Source organism: Phalacrocorax aristotelis, chromosome 5, assembly GCF_949628215.1.
Source record: "Phalacrocorax aristotelis chromosome 5, bGulAri2.1, whole genome shotgun sequence".
In the NCBI taxonomy this organism is placed as follows: domain Eukaryota; kingdom Metazoa; phylum Chordata; class Aves; order Suliformes; family Phalacrocoracidae; genus Phalacrocorax; species Phalacrocorax aristotelis.
In genome coordinates, this window is record NC_134280.1 from 42,936,574 (window position 1) to 42,951,352 (window position 14,779).

General features: G+C 43.7%; 1 protein-coding gene across 4 annotated transcripts in view; it reads right to left on the reverse strand.

Annotated features, from left to right (window-relative positions):
- Positions 1–1,620: 1,620 nt before the first annotated feature.
- LOC142057683 (UDP-glucuronosyltransferase 1A1-like) overlaps positions 1,621–14,779 on the reverse strand; it is a 36,942-nt gene continuing 23,783 nt past the window's right edge. For 3 of the 4 annotated variants that reach the window (XM_075094161.1, XM_075094162.1, XM_075094159.1), the window contains exons 2-5: positions 5,433–5,564; positions 5,079–5,166; positions 4,046–4,265; positions 1,621–2,668 (exon numbers count right to left, since the gene is read on the reverse strand). In XM_075094161.1, the coding sequence (XP_074950262.1) occupies positions 2,371–2,668; positions 4,046–4,265; positions 5,079–5,166; positions 5,433–5,564 (738 nt within the window). In that variant the 3' untranslated portion in view covers positions 1,621–2,370. Of the gene's footprint in view, positions 2,669–4,045; positions 4,266–5,078; positions 5,167–5,432; positions 5,565–7,626; positions 9,368–14,779 lie in introns of those variants that run through there. The other variant, XM_075094160.1, reaches the window with a different exon arrangement.

Genomic DNA, 14,779 nt, shown 5'->3' on the forward strand with positions numbered 1-14,779 from the left:
GGATGATAAGACAGGACAGCAGCCCTAGAGTAACTAACTCTTCCCTTGAGAAGGTTTGGGAAGGCTGTGTTGCAGTAATACTGCAGCCCCTCCGGCTCCCTCCTCTGCACTGAAACTGCTTGTCCCACGCAGTTTGGCCCCTGAAAATGATCCTTCTGCAGCAGGGTCGGTATTCCTGGAGCACAGACAGATAATAAGTTGCTATCGACTTCCACCAACCCACATGGGCTGGCTGGGCAGGGAAGGATGGCCTTTTCCTTGCTCCCTCCTGTGAGTGATATCGTAGTGTCCTCTGCTGGGCACAGCTGAAACTGGACACAACACGGCAGTTGTCCAGTCCTGGCTCCATGTGTCCCCTAAGGCCCCTCTCGTCTCATTTTTCCAGTAAGTCAAGGGAAAATATAGAGCAGGACAAAGTAGTCGATGCTAAGGAGAGCAAAGGGAAAAGGAGAGGAGGATACATGATTTCCACCGCTGTTTTGCTTCAGCTTTGTTAGAGATATTTCTGAAATGGAAGCCATGGGATGGCTATTTTGCATCTTCCTCCCTTTCTCTTTGCTCCTTTCCTCCACCTACACAAGAGGTTTTGAGTTGGAAAAAAACCAAAACAAAACAAAAAACCAAACCCAAACAGCTGCAACTGGGATTTTTTTTTTTGTTTAAATTCTGTTATTCTGATCTGAAATTAAGGGGGTTTTCTCTTGTCTGCACAGAAAAAGTCACTGGATCAATCCAGAGCCTGTTTGCAGCAGAGTATTCAGACATCATCTCCATAAAGACATTTTTAAGTGCTTTCTGCATCGGACAGCTAGCTGCTGGAAGCCAGCCCCATGCTCAGCGATGACTGAAACCATTGCGCTGGTAGTGTGATGGGCACTGCGAGGTCTCGCTGGGTCTCATTTCCAGAGGCACTATGTACACTTGCACAGATGCACTGCTGTCACCTGGCTCCAGCTGGGACCATGGGGACAGCCAGAGCTATCACTTCAGGAATGTGTGGAGCTGCAAAAGCTGCATTTTAGAAGCAGGTCAGCTCTCATGCACCGTGGGGACTCCCTCTGCATGTCCCAAGGAAGAGATTTCTGTCTGTTTACCGAGGGAAGGAGGTGGGGAGGGAAAGGCAGAGGATGAAAAGCAACAGTTGGCATTGGTCCTGGACAGGTTGCAGGTGGCATGGATGCCCACAAGAATCGAGCACTGCAATGGGGATGGGCTGAGGAGCAGTGGGACTGTCTTCTTGAACTTAACAGCTTTCACTAAAGTACATGCTTTTCAAACGGCAATAGAAAATAAAAGCACCAGGTACTTCGCAGGATGCCTGTGCTGCCAGGATGTACTGGGATGCCCCAGCCTGTTTTGAGCACCAACTATTAACTTATGTTTAAGGTCTTTTCTGACTTTTTCTATAAGTAGTAGTGGGGACTGTGGCAGCCTCAGGATGTAACCTCTCAACAAGTACCAAGTCACCAAGCAGTGAGACAATAATGCTGAGAACTGGCTTTTGTACATTGAGGTGGCTTTCACACTGCGGAGCATTGAATCTTTCCCTTCCCAGCTCTCTCTCCATGGTTGAACAAGCATCCAACCCTGTAAGTTTCAAGTCAGAAAACACAAGAGACATTATTGTTAGTATTGGGGGTTTATTTATAGGGCTGGTGTTTGGGGTTTTACCTGAACATCACTTACAAAGAGTAAATCAGTTGGGTTTTATAAACAATGCTTACAAAGGTCTCAGCATCTAATAGGTAAGCTCCAGGTACAGCACTCTGACTGATGGGGAACTTGGGTGACACACCAAGTGGCTTTACAATCCCTTCCCTGCCAAAACCACAGTTGAGTTCAGGGTATTGTAAACACATGCAAAACCCGTTTAAGGTGTGCATCTAGCTTGGCTTATGTGACATGTATTGTCAGTGTGTAACATTTGCCTCCTCTATAACAACAGCTATACAACGATTTCAAGGTGCTTGATAAACCTGACAGTCTCATACTAGAGCAAATTGTTCTCCTAAAGACCTTGAAGCAATATTTTATTAAATCCTTATATATCTCCATAGCATATAGAGGTAAAAAAAAAAAAAAGTCACCGTGAGTCCTCTGCACACGAAGACATGGAAACCAGGAGCCTTGGACATCACACTAATACCTCCCCAAGTGACTGAAGCACTCCTATACAAATTATTTTGAACAACTGATTCTTAATTAAAGGCAAAAATTATATCAGTGAAACAACTCTCCCGTTATGCCAGTTTAAAGGAACGCTATTATTTCTTGACTGAAAGTCAGCAATTATTTTAGTGAAATTTGAGGTGTTCTCTGATCCTCCTGGTCTGGAGCAGAGGCCTTATCTCCTAGCACTGGTTTCATCTGCTAATGGGACTTTGATTTGGTTGGCTTTCTTGTTCTTCCCTTTTTACAGCAGCACCTGCGGCAGCAGAACAGGCAGCACTTCAGAGAAATGAAGAGGGAAAGGAGCACCACGGTGAGGAGGAAGGCGATGACGTCCAGGGAGTGGTACTGGATCCAGTTCAAGTCATGAGCAGCAGGTCGCAGGTGTGGGGCCCCTTTGTGTCTCATTACAAACTCCACCCAGTGCACGGCCAGGTCCAGGGGATGGATGGGTCTGTCGAGGTGAAGGTCCGAGAGACGCTTGATGTTCTCTTTGTACCTGCCAAGAAAAGACATTTGGTGTTTTCAGTGACTTGTGCTGCTGAAACTGAGTTCCCAGAAAACAAGGATGCAGTTTCAGTTGTCTGAGGCCCACTGGGGGCTTCTCTGCTGGTGTTTCCCCAACACCACCACCCCATGAGAAGGATAACGGCAAAGTTATGGGCCCAGAAAAGTGCTGTTTTCAGTTACAAAAAAAAGAGGGAAAGGTTTAGAAAAGAAGAAAAAAGAAAAAGCTTAGTTTGAGCTGTCAGCAAAATCTCTGGGGTGAAGGGATCTAGCTGAAATGTGAGACTGGGTGTAGAAGAACTGTCCAGCTGAAGATCAAGAGGCATTAATTATTATTGTTATTTTTATTACTACTGCTACTACTACTACCACTGTTGTTACTATTATTGCTATAAGAACAGTGGTTAGGAAGCAACAGCAATAAGGTGCCGTTTTTCAGAAACATGACGGGGAAGAGGCTGGCAAGGACTGAGAGGCCCTAGTGACAACAGAGAATGGGATCAAGGAAGAGGAGGGTGTGAGGGTGTGTCTTAAAGGTCCCCTTTGCTGTGATGCCTTAAAACATCTTGGGCATGTTGACTGCACTACTGTGATGTCCAGCATGGTTCCCTGTACTGCCTCAGTGTATCTGGGCGTGTTCCTCCTGCTCTGTGCTGGAATTGTCCAGCATTGCTGAGCCAGGCAGTAGCTGACTGTGCTCATACAGCTCCTTATGAGCACTGGGCAGGAGAAAATGACTGAGAAAACTGGTCTATAAAATAAATGAGTGATAATAGCTATGTTTAGTAAACCTTGGCAGCTGGGAGGCAATGTTTCCCAATGCAGTACAGCCTCTGGACTATACCGAGGCACTGCCACTCATCTGCTTCCTCCTGCTTCTGTGCAGACACATCTCTGGGCAACCCTCATGCAAAAAAAATCAGCCAGGCAGCTGAGTCTTTTCAGGCTCCTCACTGACTCACATCACCACTGATTTAGGGAAGAAAAGCAGTTTGCCGCATCTCCCTTCACCAACTGCCTTTTCTACATTGTGTTAAAGCTCTCAACATCACTGCCTGGTAAATTTGGCTTTAAGCAGATGGCACATCTTTTGTCAGCTTGATTTCTTCCATTACACTTATACCCCATCTTCTCTGATACCTGCATCCTCTCATAACAGCCAGTTCTTGTACCTAATCCCAGGCAGTGAGAAGGATGGCACTGTTATGGCGACAGGACGAGGTTAACCCAGGGCAAGCATCAACTTCTCAATGATGTAACTTTGATATAAGAAGGCATATAAGAACAGATTAGTATTCTCTTAAGCAGGAAGCTAGAGTGCTGGTGTTTACAACAGTAGAGGGAGAAAGGCTGTGCTTCTATTACTGACTTTTTATCATTAATAACTGCTTTCAGGGCAGCGGATATGTCCTTTGAAGTCATTTCGAGTATATTCAGTGTCAGTCCTGCTCCCCGTGACTCTATTCGCTTGGCGTTGTCCATCTGGTCTCCAAATAAAGGCATTAGTACCATTGGCACCGCATTGCATATGCCCTCGTAAACACCATGTGAGCCTCCGTGGGTAATAAAGGCACGAGTCTTAGGGTGAGCTGTGGAGGAAAGAAAGATTTGCTTAGCTCTTTGATTTATTAAGCCACAGTAATACATCCCTGGGGAAAAACTTGCGCAAAAATGGCACTGGTAGGTGTAAATCAAGAACTTTGGATTGTCATGTGCATCATTACTTACGGACAGACTTAGGGCTGCAGACAACAGGACATGATAGGGGATTGAATGAACCTTGGGTTGTAGAGCTCTGTCTTGGTTGGGTATTCTCTGGAAAGCCTTAGATAATCCTCCAAAAATTCTAAGTTTTTGAGATGAAATCACAACCAAGTGAGGTTAAAAAGGATGTTACCATTGCTTGCTTTTTACCATGTCTTCCATTTGATGGTTTTGCAGATCTCCCGCAGCCAAGCTGTGGTGTCTAACAAAAAAATGCTCCTGGCAATAGCACATACAATTTTACCACTTGAAAAGCCTGATGACCTGTCTGGAAATGCTCACTTGAGGACCTTAAATTTTCTTTTCATTCCAGTAGACAAAAACATGACAAAAACCCATGGCTGGGTGTGGAGACTAGCTAGTCAGAGATAAAGACCCCCCCCATATTTGACAGTAAGGGTAGCCAAGTGTTGGAACACCTTTCCAAACAATGTTGTTTCATAATACAGCAATTCTGAAGTTGCAATCAGATAAGTTTCTAAAAGACAAGCTCTGGTTCAAACAGCAAAGGCTGTAAGGAAGTCCTGTGACCCACAATGATACAGGGAGTCAGCACAGGTGATGCTAATTGGGCCTTACAACAGCATTATCAAATTAAAAGAAACATGCTGGTACAACTCTAGGTATCTCAGACCTACCTAGAAGATCATTCTGTGGCAGCCACTTGACAAGCTTTACATTCTTCGGCAGGTTGCGGGGCACCTCTCCTGTGTATCGCCACAAAACCTTTCAAAAGAAGTAAACACAATGTCAGTTATCATCAAATGGCCCCTTGCTGCTCCTCAGTGGGTTTGAAAAGCACAGCTAAAAACATCTATGGTGCACAAAGCCTGTTTCATTGTGCAGAGCCACTGGGGTGATAGTTTCTTCTGGCTTCAGGAAGCAGGAGAAAGAAAGGGGGACCAAGCACGCTGTAAGCTGAAGGCAATCATATACTGCATTTGGCAATAGTCTTGAATTGCTGTGCTAGAAGAGGAAGGGGGAAGCTATACCGTTTGAGGGACTGATCCCAAGGCATCTGCGATTTCCTCAGCTTTCTTCATAGGAATCTCAGAGACCATGGAGCCCAGCGAGAAGACAACAATGCCGTGTTCTCCAGAGGCATTCACAATAGCTTCAAATTCCTGCCAACACAAAGCACATCTTTAGTCAAAGTCCCTTCCACATCAGATGCTGTAATTTCTGTAATGATCCCACAAAAACTATCTGGAAAGGCAATAAAATGAACAGCCAACACAACAAAATTATGGTCAGGAAAATTAGTTATCTACATGAAAATGAGTCCCAGGGGGAAAAAATGGGCACAGGTGGATGAACAAAGATACAGAGGCATGTGAGTGTTTGCAGAATTGAAGCCCAAACTGAGATTCGGAATGGACATAAGAAAAAATTTACATTAAACCAGTCACATAGCAAAGCCTGCCTGCTCAAAGACGTCAGTTTCTGTGCAGTAAAAAAAGATGCTGTACCAATTAAAGAATAACTCATCAGCATACTTTTCCTGGCAACCAATCCCCAGGTGAATATTGTAGTTTATTTTAACATTTTTTACAAGTCAGATGCTCTGACTTTAGAGTTGATGCTCTTCTTTTCAAACCATGCAGCTGCAGGAGAGAATTATGGTTTTGAAAAATGTTCTGACAGCAGATCACTTTAATTTCTAATACCTGCATTTATTGGGTCTGCTTTGAGTATGATAATATTGAACCGCTGCCATTTTTTTCCTGTTTTGTTTGTTTGATTTAAATAAAAGAAGGACTAAGAGATCTGCCACTGGAATCCAAGAACAAAAGGATTCCAACGAAGCATAAAAACAGCTGAAGGCTGGAGCAAAAATTCTGTGCCATAGAAAAATATTTGGTAAAGCCAGGGAAGGAAAGACAAAACTGGGGGGAATTGCTGCAGGCATTGGAGTTAAATGAGTGGAATAAAATGAACTAAATGTTCCCGTAAGTCTGGCAATTGAGATGTTATCTCTAGGGTCTGAGGGGATAACCAAGATTGACCCTCCTGGTTTACACTCTGTGATGTATTTTTGTGGCTGACCAGTGTGCCGTGGCCCTTCACTTGGACTGCAGCCCAGACAGAAGGCACCATTGGAGGTTTGCTGATAGCTGCAGCCTGAACAGCAGGCCTGATGCTCTCCCAGGGGCAAACAAGGTGAAATGTAACTCTCCTTTCAGGGCTTGGTTCTGTCTTATGAGATTTCTCTCCATTAAGGCACTGTAGATGTCTGGTTGGGAACTCGGGGCTCAGTTCTGTATAAACTCACAGACATCAGGGAACTGCAAAATCCTCCCCAAACTACACATGTGCTTTTGGTACAAAGTTCTTTAGTAGTTCCTGATGCAGAGAAACAGATACAGCTATTTCAGGGCATATTTAGCCCTATTTATTTTCTGTGGGACTAGTCACATCAGTTTTACTCTGTTCTTTAAATGTTTTTGTGTGCCAAGGTCTGACTTTCTGCTCAGAAATACCACTATAATTATGAAACTTTTTGCAGCCCTGCTTTGGCAATAGCGGGATTATTTTACTAAAACCTTTTTAACCACCAGCTGCTTGTAATGGTGGGTGTTACACATGACCTTTATGAAATACCTGCAGTGGACACTCACTGGAAAATATGAGAAAGCACTAAGAATTAGGAGGATTTCTTAGTGGAAAGTGGCAGATATCCCATATGTAGGAAGTTTGATGTAGTTCAAGCAAAATACAGTTGTAGTCCAGATCTGGGACAGGGTATTCTACACAAAAGAAGCAGATCTCTTGCTGCTTTGCTGGGTGGTGGGGATTTCATTCAGGTCTGCCACTGTCTGAAACTCCTGCAGAAATGGTTCTCTGCTCCAGGGCAGATGACTAGGATGATTTGGCCTGTTGCATTACCCTAGCTAGCACCAAGTCTTGTAAACAGGTATACAAAACAAAATTACTGAAAATAGGCAGTAAGAAAATACTGGTTGGAAAAACCCAGCTTTGTATGCACCCTTGTCTGGGAATCTGGACATCTACCACAAAGTAACGCACTCCTCAATGCACAAGGGATGCAGAGGTGCAAAGTGCTTTCCTAGCCACTTCCACCAAGCTGTTTTGCCTGTTAGTATTTGTTACTGCCAGGAGCTCCAGCTGATGGTGAGAGGAAACAGAGCAGCCATAGATAAACTAGGAAAAAAAAAGGTAACTGACCTGTGATAATGTTTTTTCCTGAGTGCAGCTTATGCCTCCGATCAAGACCATATTAGGCATGAGGGGCCTGGGGTACTCAAACACAAAGTCATATTTCATGAGCCAAATAGATGCATGGCTGAACAGCTCAAGCACTGTTGCCTTTTGTTGGAGGAATTCTTTGATCAAACCATCATACGATGAATAAAGAAAGCTGCAAGCCAGGGAACTGCTCAGGCTAGCTATGAGATTGCCCACACGCTGGAGGAATGTCATGTGGTCTGTGTAGCGAGTGAAGGACCTAGGAATGTAAGAAGGAGGATTTGGACAGAGGGTAGCATGGAAGTCTAGGCTGCATGGCAATCCCCGTACGAGATACACAGAAGGTAGGGAGAGATGTTCGGCCACTATCTGTCCACATGGAAAAAAAGGATCCATAAAGACAGCATCAAATTTGCTTTCTTCGAGGTATTCAATCAGCTCTTTGTTAGACAGAAGACGTTTGCAGGAATCAAAGAACATGGTTGTAATATTTGCCATTTTTGAGAATTTTTCCAAGAAGGGTTGAGGTGTGAAACTCCTGTAGCCCATCTTTTTAAATTCTGCCTCCACATACTCCTTGGTGTAAGACACAGAGTATGTTTTCATGGTAAAATGCACTGACGAATCTATCCGCAAATTTATCTCTGGTGCAACAACCACAATTTCATGTCCCCTCTGTCTGAGCCGCTCCACAATCGGGCGCATGCTGAGCCAGTGGCTGCCATCGATAGGTACAACCAAAAGCTTTCCACCTTCAGAAAAGGTCCACAGGAGCAGGAATAGCACAACCCAGGAGGCAAGAGAATTAAAGCCTGTATTTGAAGAAGCCATTTCCCTTGTGTCATCAGCAAAGTTTTAAATGGCCACAAAACTATTGCAGGGGACGAGGAGTGGATTTTGGAGTACTTTGCACTTTATTCTTAACTAAGTGTTTAATTTTTAACAGACTATGTTTGTGGGCAGAAATTAGGGTAATTTTTAACTGTGGGTAAAGGTTGGATTTATCATCTGTGCACACGGTGAAAGCTTTAAGCAACTGGGCACTGCAAGGTAAAGTTGAATGCCTGAATTAATATTAGAGGATTCAAATGCTCAGGGGCGAAGTGGCAAGCAATTGGCCATGTGTTGCACTGAAAGGCTGAACAGTGTTACGAACAGAAGGTAACACCTGACAAAGCAATTACTATCTTATTAACATCCAGTTAATGATGAACTCCCTGCCTTGAGTCTTCTCAGCTGATTGGACACAAAATTTGGAACAAAAGCCTGACCTTTGGATTACCTTATGCTCTCACAGTTTAAAGAAGAAGCAATGATTGACAGAGACTTGATATACAGTACATTGATAAGGTTTATCCATTGGTCTCCCAAGTAATTAGTGATAGTAAATGGCCTCAAGCTGCATCAGGGGAGGTTTAGATTGGATAGTTGGAAAAATTTCTTTACTGCAAGAGTGGTCAGGCATTGGAACAGGCTGCCCAGAGAGGTGGTGGAGTTGGCATCCCTGGAGGTGTTCATAAAACATGTAGACGTGGCACTTCAGGGGATGCTTTAGGAGGCATGGGGGTGTTGGGTTGACGGTTGGACTTGGTGATCCTAGAGGTCTTTGCCAACCTTAATGATTCTATGTTCTACTAGTTATCAAAATGAAAGCCCTGAGTCTACAGTAGTTAATGAGATGCAAGCTTAGCAACAACTTCTGCAGTTGCCACATCACTGCAGTCTGAAAAAAAAAAAAAGAACTAACATCTGCACTATTTCAACAGCCAACTAGGAAGACTTAAACAAGCTAGGGAGGGAGGGTAGGTAGTTACAATCCTGAAGGCTTCTTTTTTCTAATCATCATCTTACATGCTATCTTGCATTGCTGCTTACACAGATTCAGAAGCAAAAGAGCTCCCTCTACCATCTTTGATTGTGTACCCCTGGTTTTGTGGTATTCATCTGCATTATCAATCTCTATGGCACACTGTAAGTGCCTGGGTATATATACACAGAGTTAGTTCCACATTCCAATTTTTCATCCAATCAAGTCTCCTGCAATTCATCACTATTCCACAACTGTTAGGGATATTAAATTGTATGACCTAGAATTAGTTTCTCATTTATCTAGATATAGCACATGTGTCATGATTGTCTAATATTTTGCTGTTTTGCTTACAACAATCTAAGCTACACCTAGGCAGCTACATAGCTTAGAAAACTTCACCTGAACTTTCCTGGAGAGAAACCCTTCACCTGCTTGCAGAGCAAGTCTTCTGGTCATCTATCAGAGATTGAGATTCCTACTTCCAAATCATGCCATCCTGGTACTCAATCACATAGTGCCTTAAGTACAAGTACTACTATAGGAAGAACTTAAAAAAGTGAATCTTAAATAATCACTAATATATGCTATCATACCTTCAATGTAAACAATGACAAACCTTTCGTAATGGCTTCTGCTCAAAGTTGATGCCTCCAATAAAAACCATATTTGACATTATTGGGCACAAATACTGAAACCCAAAGTGTATCTCATCAGCCAAACGGATACTTTCTTAAAACAGTTCCAGTACTGTTACTCCTCTTTGAAGAAACTCAGAAGCTAAGTTCCCATATTTTAAATAAAACAGATAGCAAAACAAATGCTCTGAAAACTCAACCATGAGGTTCTTCACACGCTCCGTAAATGTCATGTGAACTGAACTGTACGTGAAAGTCCTCGGCATGTAAGAAAAAGGACTGGGATGCTGGGTGGCTTTGTAGTCGAAGGTACATGGAAGACCGTGCATGAAGTACACTGAAGGGACAGAGAGACATTGAGCAACAATTAGTCCGCAGGGCAACACAGGATCCATCATAATGGCATCTAACTTGTTGTAATGGAAGTACTTCATTAGTTCTTCATTATATAAGAGAGGCCAACAAGTAGAAGAGAACATGTTGGTCAGTTCTGATACATTACTGAGTAAAGTTGTAAATTCTTCTGGAAAGGGAGGGTTATCAAAACCTTTTTTCACCAATGGAACGGTAGTATCTATCCATGAACTCTTGTGTGTAAGGCACAGAGTATGTTTCAATGGTGAGAGATTGTGAGCTTTTCACGAGCAAAGTGGCGTCAGGAATCACTGCAATGATTTCATGCCCCTTCTCCCAGAGTTTCTCTGGAACGACACACATGGTCAGCCAATGACTTCCATCCGGAGGCATGACCAAAAGCTTCCCACCTTCTGCCAAGCTCCAGAAAGAAAGAAAAAGAACAAGCCCAGCGTCTATCTGGTACCTCCACTTAACTGTCATGGGGCTGTCAGCAGGCAAAGAAAGGCTCTGCCCCTTCTTACTTCTTCCAAGCAGCATACGAAGGCAAGAAATAGTTGTACCTCATTTATAATGAGGTGATCTTGATGGTCTTTAATCTTTACCTCTACAAAATGTTCACTAAGACAGGTTGTTGGAGTTCAAAGATCACGTTTTAAATGGTGATAAAAGCATTGATAAGAGTGCTATGAAGGGATCTAAAGCAAGAAGCATTTCCATACGTTTCAGTTATCTTAAATGATTCAGAACAAATAGCAGGGTCTTTGATTAGCAGAGGTAGCATTGGTTTGTAGAGGGATTTTTCTGGGTCTGGGTTGTTTCAAGTGAGTCACTGTGCACTTGACTGTCCTGTGCCAGGTTCAAGCCAGGAATCAACATTTATGGCCGCTGAGCTTCTCCAGAGAGCTTATAATACAGGAAGCATGTTGCACTGTTGACATGAAAGACCTAAACCTCCAGCTTTCTCTCTTACACCTTTGCTCAGAAAGGTGCCTGGAGTTCACACACACAATGTTCTACACAGTAAGCAGAAGCCGGCACGCCAAGCAGTGGTGTCACCAAAGTTTGGGTAACATATTAACCAAATGCCTTTTTATATAAACAATGATGAAGCAGAATACACAGTTCTGGCTCAAGAGGGGCCATAAGAGTTTATTGGTGAGTGGCTTGAGGCCAAATGTCTTTTGGAAAGCAATGGTCCAGCAGAATATGCGGTTCGTGGTCACGAGGGGCCATAAGAGTTCATAGGTGAGAGGCTACAGGCCACATGTTTTTGAAAGTTCATAATAATAGCTACTTTTCAAAAGAAGTTAATAAGGCTTGGCTGTCGTATGAGCCAATGGGAAGTCTACACTTGTGTTCTCTGCTTACCAGGAGAAGGGGGGAACAGAGTTTCTGAGCTGCTTCTGCATGCACTATGATAAGATTTTTAAAGGAAAAAAAAAAACCAAAACCCAACCCCCAAAACTATGTTGGAAGTCCTGTTCTCTAGAACACTCAACCGCAGCCTACAGCTACTCAATGGGGACTAGCGATGATGACGGATGTGGAAGAGAGTCCCACTCCAAGGACTTGTTTAGGCATCCAAATCAGGTTGGTTTGAATGAGATTTAAGTGCCTAATATGCTTGAGAACCTGGGTTGAAGCTGCAGCAAATGATGCAATGGAAACCCTATGGATAGACAGGTGAATGGAATAGGTGCCTATAAACAAAGCAACATCCTTAGATAGGGAGAACATGCAAGGGTACCTGAAAACTTTCAAGATAGACCTAGAAAAGCAAATATCTGCAGTTTGTGCTTAAAAGAAGTGCCTGATAAAGCAGATCTTATCTGCCATTAACACATATTTCATAGAAAGGGAAAAGGTGGATGCCAAAAGTTTGCAAGTTTACAAAAGCAAAATAAGATCCAGGAATGGTAGCTGAACAAGAGTAATTGCTGGCTGGAGAAGAAAGACTGTTTTAGATCCCCAGCCAAGCACACCTGATCGGAGAGAGAGGTCTGAACAGTTTCTTCATGCTGTGCAGCAGCCTGGAAGAGTTGTCATGGAACCTGTAGGAGTGATAGGAAATCTGGTTCCGGAAGTGGCTACCTTTGCCATAGGTACCTGGGTGAGATAAGCACATTCCAATGCTAATACTAAGTGTGACCTAAAAAGTTTATTTTGATAGGAGGTTCTCCATGTGGCATGTTAAAAAAAGTGATTGTCATAAGCCAGCAAGAAGGACTGTAAGATCTAAGCGAACTGTATTAAAAAGGAAGGAGTTTCAGACATCAATACAGTCCCATTCTGCAGCCTGTTTAAGCAAAACTTTCTCTCTAGCTGACAGTGAGGCAATATTAAAAGATCAAAAACTAAAGGAGGTGGACAGAAGGTATTCTCGTGTGCAAGAGAGTTAGCTGCTGTACCTATGCCTGCATTTTCATGTTTCAGTGATAAAGAGGAAAAGATCTCACAAAAAAAAGCAATGCAGCATTACGTACGCTGGTGGCAGTATACACTCAGGTAGTTAACCCATAGTTGCAGACATACTGTTACTCTATGCTAACATATAACAGGCCTCAAATGTCATATTTGATATATAGTCACTTCCATGTAGTCTTTATATTCTGCTAACATTTCAGCCAAATATGTATTATCTGTGTAACACTAATATATTATGCAATAAAACAACATTAAAGAGGTTAAAAAACAAACAAACAAACAAAACCACAGCCCCCCACCCTCCACTTAAGGCTAACGGCAGGTTCATAAGAGTTTAAAAGTTGTGTCACTGGATTTGGAGCAACACACAAACACTGTTTCACCTGTATATGAGTCCACAGACTGAAGTCCACTAATGGAACAGCAAGTTCAGCCCATTCCAAAGGCAAGAGTGAAAAAAGAGATCTATCAGGAGAAAGTAAAGCTGAAGTACAGAGCTGAGTGCCAAGGCTGAATGCTGGAAAAGCTACAGAAAATATCTCCAGTTAGGGAAACCCATGATTACCTCTTTTGTAATTCTACAAATCTTAGCAGTCAAAATGTACCTTTTATTAATCACCCAAATCCTTTTTAAATTCATAGTTTTTATCTAAAAAAAGAAATCCGCTGGTGTTGAGAGGCAATTTTTGTTTTGTACATGGTATGAAAAAGTACTGCCTTTTGTTTGCTTTAAGCTTGCTGCTGCCTCATTTCAGTGTTAGTCACAGGTCAAGTATTTTGAGAAACTGCATATCAGTTCCCCTTTCACCTTTGCTACACTTCCCAGGATTTATAGACCTCTGTCACGGCTCCTCTGTCATAGTTCTTTTCACAGGTTTAGCGATATGGTTTATTCCATCTCTGCTTTTCTAGACTGAGAGCCAAGTTGAATCTCCTTAAAAATGCTTCATTTTTACTGCTTTTTCTGAAAAATAAGCCCTAGTTCACTGCAAAGTCAATATCTGAAAAACTTACTTCACAGGAATAGTTATTTCTAAAAATAGAAGCTATGATGTTACTCTGCAAACTACAAAATATACTTGAATACCCTACAGGGTTTGTGTGGCAAGGTTTTGGTAGTGACGGGGGGTAGCTACAGGGGTGGCTTCTGTGAGAAGCTCTAGAAGTACCCCTATGTCTGACAGAGCCAACACCAGCCGGCTCCAAGACAGACCCACTGCTGGCCAAGGCTGAGCCCACCAGCGACAGTGGTAGCGCCTCTCCGATAACATATTTAAGATGGGGGAACAAAAAACCCTGGCGCAATTGCAGCCAAAGGGAGGAGTGAGAATATGTGAGAGGAACAGCCCTGCAGACACCAAGGTCAGTGAAGAAGGACAGGAGGAGGTGCTCCAGGCGCCAGAGCACGAATTCCCCTGCAGCCTGTGGTGAAGACCATGGTGAGGCAGGCTGTCTCCAGCAGCCCATGGAGGTTAGCGGTGGAGCAGAGATCCACCTGCAGCCTGTGGAGGACCCCACACTGGAGCAGCTGGATGTGCCTGAAGGAAGCTGTGACCCTGTGGGAAGCCCACACTGGGGCAGGTTTGCAGGCAGGACCTGTCGTCCCATGGAGAGAGGAGCCCACGCTGGAGCAGGTTGGCTGGCAGGACTTGTGGTCCCGTCAGGGGGGTCCACGCTGGAGCAGCCTGTTCCTGAAGGACTGTGGCCTGTGGGAGGGACTCACATTGGAGAAGTTTGTGGAGGGTTGTCTCCCATGGGAGGGACCCCGTGCTGGCGCAGGAGAAGAGTGTGAGGAGTCCTCCTCCTGAGAAGGAAGGAGCGGCAGAAGCAACGTGTGATGATCTGACCACAATGCCCATATCCCATCCCCCTCTGCCCTTGGCAAGAAGGAGGTAGAGAAACTGGG